This window comes from Gavialis gangeticus, unplaced genomic scaffold (genome assembly GCF_001723915.1).
Source record: "Gavialis gangeticus isolate Ggan-Ray unplaced genomic scaffold, GavGan_comp1, whole genome shotgun sequence".
NCBI lineage: Eukaryota > Metazoa > Chordata > Crocodylia > Gavialidae > Gavialis > Gavialis gangeticus.
Window position 1 is genome coordinate 9,668,586 of NW_017729024.1, and position 8,026 is coordinate 9,676,611.

The 8,026-nt window shown below is 39.2% G+C and overlaps 1 protein-coding gene across 3 annotated transcripts in view; it reads left to right on the top strand.

The window, feature by feature from the left end:
• Nucleotides 1–8,026, top strand: part of KIAA0825 (KIAA0825 ortholog) — a 446,673-nt gene that overhangs the window by 298,748 nt on the left and 139,899 nt on the right. The window contains exon 21 of one of the 3 annotated variants that reach the window (XM_019516882.1): nt 5,406–6,831. The exons of the other annotated variants lie outside the window; for them this stretch is intronic. Coding sequence (XP_019372427.1) covers nt 5,406–5,484 — 79 coding nt within the window. The 3' untranslated portion in view covers nt 5,485–6,831. Of the gene's footprint in view, nt 1–5,405; nt 6,832–8,026 lie in introns of those variants that run through there. 3 annotated transcript variants of the gene reach the window in all.

Sequence of the window (8,026 nt, forward strand, 5' to 3'; positions counted from 1 at the left end):
ATTATTCTCTATATTTCATACCGTTCTGTATAATGTGCACCATATTTGTAATATTTCATAAGACTATGAAGTCTTTGGGACCATACCCTCCACCTTTTGTCAAAAAGCCAAATACCCTGAGCTCTATTTTTACAGATTTCTTATCTTTTCCTCCTTGTCTTGGCTCCAAAAGGTCCACAACTCCCGTGTCTACATTTGGTGCAGTGTTCCAGTTTCCCTTGACTCATGTCTCCCTCTTCTTAGAGGAAGATGTCAATACTAATTTAAAAGCTGTCAAAATCTTGGGGTAAGGAGGAGGCTTCAAGGATTGGATGCTCATATTTATTTGTAATTTAATTAGATTTGCTACCAAACTCCCTTGAGCTCCTGTGGAAATGCAACAGAACCTAGAAATTTCCCAAAAGTAATTCAAATATATGAAAATGTATGCATATAAACTGAAAGTTCAAATCATTTATGGTTCTTCAAGCAATGCAGTGCTCAGTGTTTTTGTTTTCAACACTTGTGGTTCATGTAACGTTCTGCCTGACTCTTGACCTTTTAACAGTTGTTCACTGAAATGTGAAGGGCCATGTATAGTGAGCAAGTATTTACATAATCACGCCTTCAGGATGTAGTAACTGGATTAGGCCATACCCCCACAGGAAATCTCACCTGAGTGACCTAACCAATCATCTTTCTCAAAGATAGCTGTAAAAGGTTTGAGCGGGTCACTGGCAAGGATCTGCTTCTGGTTGATCCTTCTTCTGTATCCGGTCCTGGTTTCTACCCAGCTTCTGTATCCAGTCCTGGTTTCTTCAGCTCAACCTGGATCTGTGGCTCTTGAACTTCAGGTTGCTGTTCAGAATGTGTTTCTGGCCTAGACACCTGTCATCAGTCTTGCTCTAACCATTACTCTAGACTTCCTATGCCTCATTCATGAAACTGTTGCTGTTGCATGGTAGAACTTGTGAAAAACTGATTAGTATACTGTAATTTCAGTTCATTTTCTGTGTTGGAATTCTATTGGTTAAGAGGCTATAAAAGCAGTTTGGGCTCTTTCATGTGGGTTTTTTATGTTTCTAAAAATGCCATGTCATGTTTCTTGTACCTTGTAGGAGGTCTGAAATCCATCCTTGTGAATATAACCATGAAATGTCTCACTTTTCACTAGCAGTGAGCTTTTTATTGTATGTACTGAAGATGAGTATGCACACAGTATTTTCAAGAAACAGAATGCTTTTAATGTAAGTAGCTATGAACTATAAGGTGATTCACATAGATCAGTAGTTTCTTGATTACATCATGGTAACTACAAGATCCAACCCAGATTGGTTTAATGTTGTCATTGGAACACTCAGCTATGCATATAGCTTTATTAACAGTGTTCCTGCTATTATATTTTAGAGAACAAACAGATCTGTTCAGATTTTTAACCAGAAAAATGTTATCAAATAATGTAAAAAATAATGTTTTTAATGATCTATTATAAGAAGTCTTCATATTTTTATAACATTTGATTCAGTTACAGATTTGGCATAATGGTGTTTTACATATTTTAGACTTTGTTTTCTTGACAAGCATCACAGTGCTGGAAGTGGGTGTGGTGACTCATCCATTCAGAACGCTGTTTGCTTTCATTCACTCTCATGCTGTAGCCTTACCGATGATACATAACCTGTGCAATATTCTATTGTCAATCAATTTGGTTTTATGTACAGTACATTTCTCCAGTCCTCTTCTGATTTGAATGAATGTTGTCATTCATTCAGATCACATTTGTCTGTAGATAGCATAAAGATGTGAAAATTGAACAGTTGGTTTTTAATGAGTAACGGTTTTAGGAGTTATACGGCATTTTAATCGGAAGGATTTTGCCATGCAGACAAATCAAGGAGTGTAAAGAGGAGGGGTAGGTTGATGACTGACTGATTCACCTCTGCTACTACAAGCTTGTCACCTGATAGCAATTATTTTTTTCACAGAGAAGCAACAAAAGTGGAGAGGGGAGAGCTGCTTAGTCATTTTCATTTCCCATTTAAGTTGCATTCTACCTTTCGCTAGTGACAGCCAATCCTGACTCTTGCTGCTTTTAAATAATCATGTGGTGGCTTCAAATACAAACTCGTATTCTCTGAACTTTGTTGATTTTGCTTTCTCACTGAGAATATTTAAAGACACTAAGTTTGAAGTTAAGTGCCTTTGGTTCCATTCCAAGCCTCTAATCATCTAGCCTCAGTCAGTGTCTCTTGTAACCAGTCTCATTTAGGAAGGAACTTGAGGTGGCATGGAGCACAGAAGCTCACAGCTGACGATGAGATGAAGCCAAGAGGATTACCTCCTGTCATTCTGTCACAAGGGATAGCAGGGAAGCAGGAAATGCTTTTAAGACATCAGAGTGGGGAGGAGTCTACAATCTGGAGCAGTCCCTGTGGTCTGGTGCCAGGGAATCAGAGGGAGGTTTTTGGAGGCAAAGGAGAAACATGTTCTTAGGATGGTGTAGGAGTAGGTGAGAATGACTGCCACAATTTGCACAAGGAAGGGTGCTACCCTGCAAGTACCATAGGATAATTAAATACCAGGAGGAGCTTCTGTGAGATGGCAGGAAGGAAAGGAGTTGCCCAGATTTAAGGAAGATAAACCTGACTGCCATGGTTTATTTGAAGGGACATGATGACAGTGCACTGGGTCACCCAGGCTCATTTTCAAGGCTGGGTGTGGGTGAGCAAACAAATAAAGGAAGGACATTTTAGAAAGCTATAGTTAGAGTCTGAGTTTAATTCACAGGCCCACCTCGCTAATATCATGGCGCAGTTGTGGTGGGGGGCTGCCATTTTCATGCCCAAATTGTGGCATTCCCTCTTCCCCCTGATTGACTGAGGGGGCAAGATTAGGGTCAGGATTAATTGCAGCAGCAGAGGCCTTGCTCCCAAAGTCTCTCATCATGCTGAAAAGCCCACAGCCACCCCCTTTCTCCCCCACCTCACTGGAAGACGCAGGAATAGTAGTAGCAGCCACCTGCCCCATGTTGTTTCTGACAGGCAGGGAGGAAATTCCCTTTTCAAAAATGCTGCTCAGGTCTGCCAGGCTCCCAGCCAATCAGCAACGAGTCTAACACTGAACTCAGCATCAGCCAATCAGCAGTAATGATGATGAGCTCTGTGCTGAAGCATGAGAGTTGGGAGCAGACGGCCTTGGCACTAGGCAGGGGAGGGGCTGTTTGCTCCTCCATGTGTGGGTGGGATGAGAAAACACACAACTGCCGGCACCCCCAGTTTTTCTTTGTGGAGCAGCAAAGCTCTACTCAGTGCCAAGGCAGCCCCCAGGTACCCCCAAGCCACCGCTCTTCAGTTTTCCCACCCAGAGGAGCAAACAGCCCTTCCCCTACACATCCCCAAGCTCTCTCCTCCCCCCGTCCCTTTTGCAATCCCTTCCCCACTCCTGTGGGCTGCTAGGCTTTTGCTGCTTTCCCAGCATGCTGCAGCCATCTGTTTGCAATGAACTCCCCAGCAAGTGGCCATATCATGCCGATTCAATGCAAATCACATTTTTCATGAAAATCACTTAATGTTGTGACTGCCACAAAAAATGCGAAATTACAATTTAAACCAGTCCTTAGCTATAGTATGTATGCATATAGGTGATGATTTTTTTGCAAGAAAATATAGTCTTACATTCCATTGATTAAAACACGTGTAGTTTTCACGTCAGGGTATCAGAGTATAAACAATGTTGAATAAAGAAAATGACTATACACTGGGAAAATGTTACTAAATAAAGAGTTATGTAAGTGCCATGTAACTCAAATTACTGTCAAACTACAGGGCCAGGCTCTGCTGGTGCAGCCCAGGCAGTACTGCTTTCAGGGGACAGGGACGGGGATGGGGTTGGGCTCAGTGCTTGGCTGGTGCAGCCCCATCCCTGCGAGCGGCACTGCCTGGGGTGCTCCAACCAACTGCTGAGCCTGGTGCCACTCACAGGGGATGGGGCCATGCCAGCCAAGTGTGGCCCTGTCTGCTGTGAGCAGCGCTGCTGACCACCGAAGCCAGTCCCTTCCCCTGTGATCAGCACTGAGCTCGGCACTTGGCTGGAGCACCCCATCCCCTGTGAATAGCACTGCCTGGGCCACTCCAGCTGAGTGTTGAACCCAGTGCCACTCGCAAGGGTTGAGGCTGGGCTTGGAGCCCAGCAGTGCCACTTGCAACAGACAGGGACAAGTTCAGTGCTCTGCTGGTGCAGCCCTATCCCCTGCAAGCAGCACCAGGCTTAGCGCTCAGCTGGCATGGCCCAGGCAGCACCACTTGCAGGAAATGGCACTGCACCAGCTAAGCACCAAGCTTGGCCCCATCTGCTGTTGGCAGTGCTGCAGCATCCACTCCCCAGGTGCCCGGCCTGCAGCAAGAGCGTGCAGGGCCTGGTATAAGTCAACCCCATATTTCTGATCCAAATTATGAAATTCTTAACTTTTTGGATTAGAAAAATGGGGTTGATTTATACACTGCATCAACCTATGCACTGTGAAATATGGTAAATACACTTTGAAGATTGAGGGTGGCTTGAATATAATATTTTTGGCCAAGATTTTTGGATGGGGTGCCTCTAACATCAGTGAGAATTTGGGAACCTTCAATGACTCTTATAATCACTCAAATGATATTTTAAAATGATAAAAAAATAGAGAAAATTCTCCTTTCCAAAAGTAAATGTATTTTTAGGCAGCTAGTGCATAACTTCATTAGTAAAGAAAATAATACCTCTAGAGTCATAATTGTGTGGGTAATAAGCACAATTGAAATGTACAGTAGTTTTATATTATAACAGTTTTTCTTTTTAAAAAAAAGTTAAAATTGTTCATTCTGCATTGAAATATACTTTTTTTTACTGATTAACAGCCAAATTGTTTTCCTTATCTTTTTTTAGATGTATTTAAGATTTTAATATTTTTCTTCTTCTTTTTCATTTTTAAATACTTTTATTTGAAGGAGCATGTAGTCTAATCTGTTTTATATTGTTTGTTTTATCTGACTAAACTATTAACTTTGATACACTGTTAAACAATAGACAACCCCTTTAATTTTCTTTGTTAAAAATACTCAGATTTGTTGTTGAGTGAGGCAATTTATTCAGACAATCTTATAAATATCATATATAATAAAGAACAATCCAAGACAAAGAGAAAAAATGTCTTTATCCATAAGCAACCAGATGAGAAATAGATTTTTATTCAGTCAAATCCTTTTAGTCAATGAAACAGCACTTTCATGCATACTGCACTCAAGTGATAATTAATATAGTCTAATTCAAGACATGATGCCTGAATTGATGTACTGTCATCAATACCCCATGTTAAAATCAAACCTTGACAGGGGTTTAACACCCTGGAACAGGTCATCATATGATAATACTCTTTTTTTTTTTCCTTTCAGTATTTGTCTTCAACCAAGCAAAGTATTACAAGATGGGGTAAAAAAAAAAAAAAAGGAAATAATTACAAATGAAGAGTGACACGGGCTGTGAATAGAACATATGTTAGGCTAGGCAGAGGCATCAGTGAATTATATCATTTCATGATGAAGCGGCACTGGGGCTGAACGGACCTATTTTAAACCTTGATGTATTTTATCTCTACTGTATTTGGACTGTCATCTTTGGAGAAAGACTTTGTGTAATTGAGAGTCAACTCCAATCTGCATGACTCGAGCATGAAGTGTAGGCCAGATGAACAGTGTTATGGAAGAAAGGGAAGCATCTAATAAGGTATAAATGAGTAATAACCTTTTATACCTCAGACTTTCAAATGTGTTTTGTAAAATATGATTTTCAAAGTTATTAATTTCAAGGTGCTATTCATAATCTGAAGTTTTTATACATTTTTAAATTAATTTTAATTTGTTTTAATAAAAAAAAATCTACAAACAGTTTTTACGCATCCTTGTTCATACCATTATGGACATCTAAAATTATTATATTGACAAGATGGATTTTTTTCTCTACACTTAAAAAAAAAAACAAACAAAGTACCAAGTTGACTAGTCTTATGTTCAGTGTTTTTTATATAAATTGTATTCACTGAATACTGGAATTTATCTTCATAGTTTGGAATAATAGTTATATGGACATGTTTATTTGCCTTATTTTCATTGTTTGTAATTTAACTTCTTTAATTTGTTTTCAGGATTTGTTACTGAAAGTTTTCTCTTTAGAAAACTATATAGAGTTGAAACCATGTTTAGGTCTTTTTAAAAAATGGATTTCAAGAATCCTATAAATGCTCTTGTGTGTAAGTGTTTGTGGGCAGACCATAATTTCGCATGTTTTAAGTTTGGCATAAATACATGTTTCTAAGGAAGTTAAACTTCATTCTTTCCAGGTTGCATTTTATTGTAAGGGTAAAAAACTTGAAACTTCAACAGTGTAACGGTGTAAGAAAAGTAAATGTCTTTTCTTAAATATAATTACTTAAGCAGAGCTCCTGGTATTTGTAATAAGATTCCATAAAGTGCTGTACTCAGTACAATAAAAATTGGGGGTGGCCCGTGACATCCCCAAAGCAATTTGGCTTTGAATATTGTAGGCATTGTTTGGCTTGAGCTTAATCGTTTACAAAGTTCTTGTCCAAGCTGGAAACTGCAGTGGAAAGGCACATTAATGGTACCTTTCTGAAGCAAGTAATAAGGAAGTGCAAGAAAATTAAAGACATTTGATTCAAGTACATAGTCTTTAGGATGGAGGGGGGTGTGTTTGTCTAGTAAATTGCCATGTGAGCTAAAGAGATGTTGTGAAACTGTCTCTTGGATGAAGAGAATGTTTATGCCTTTTATAAGCTGCTTTTAGAGTTGCTTTTCTTTTCTGTGTAAAGACAAAATGTTTCCTTTTCCTTTTGTTTTGTTTTGTTTTGTTTTGTTTTGTTTTGTTTTGTTTATACAGGAGGGTCAAGCCATTTTATAATCTTCCATGCTACTTATACATACTAGCCAAGAGCTTTTTTTGTTACATTTAAGGATAAACTTGATTAATATTTTCCCTCTTAATTTAAAGAAAAGTTTATTCAGTACAGAGGCAAGAAATGAAGTGTGACAGCCCATAAAATACATTACTGTAACATAGTAGGCTCTGATCTTTCAATCAGATTTGTATGGAGAGTAATCTCTACTGATACTGATCCACACAGAAATCTAACAAGCTTTGTGTGGGCACAAGTGCAGGCCTGCCTAGATCTCACTGAAGAATCAGGCCCACATAAAGATCAGGAAAGCAGCCCTTGACTCTTAGAACTGACACCAATAAAATGAATTTCCATTTTCTCTCTTTATGGAAAATGCCACTTATTTTTGTTTTAGTCTTAGAGCATGGGTCTGCAGATGCTAGCTGTGTGCCAGTACCTGTTTTAACATTTAAGTACATACTGTATCTTTAATAAAATAAATGGGATATATTTATTAAAAAGTGGAGCTTCATAAGGCACAATATTCTAGAGCAATCAAATATTATTCTTTCATCTGTCTCTTTAATTTACATTGTGTTGTTGCATTTTCCTTAACTTCCTCATAGATGATGAACTTTGGAACTAATTGTAGCTTTTTGTTGGTGCTATGCACATCAATAGCACTATATTATAGTCTCTAAAAATAGTAATATTTTGATAATTAGTTTAACATTTTTCTTCACAATAAAGCTATACAGTAATAGAACACATTTCTAGCAATTTCAGAAGCTAAATTTTCCTAATCATAAGGATTATTTGGGTAGTGGTAGAATATATAGCAACAACCTGAACTAGAAACGATTTTGAGCTGTCCAGGGTTTAAAACCTCCACAAGATAGAAGATCCAGGCTTCACAGAGAAGCTTGTATTAGTAAGAACTAATTTTAAATCAGAGCAAGGCAAACAAACAAAAACCTCTAAAAATGTAGCAAGGTGTCAAATTCCCTTGGGTGGCCAGGCTGGATCCAGACTGGGGGGGTTCCTGCAGGCCAGATCTGGACCCCCCCCCCCCCCAGGGGGGGGGTGGGCGGGGGGGGGGAGCCCACGGGCAGCCCCAGAGAG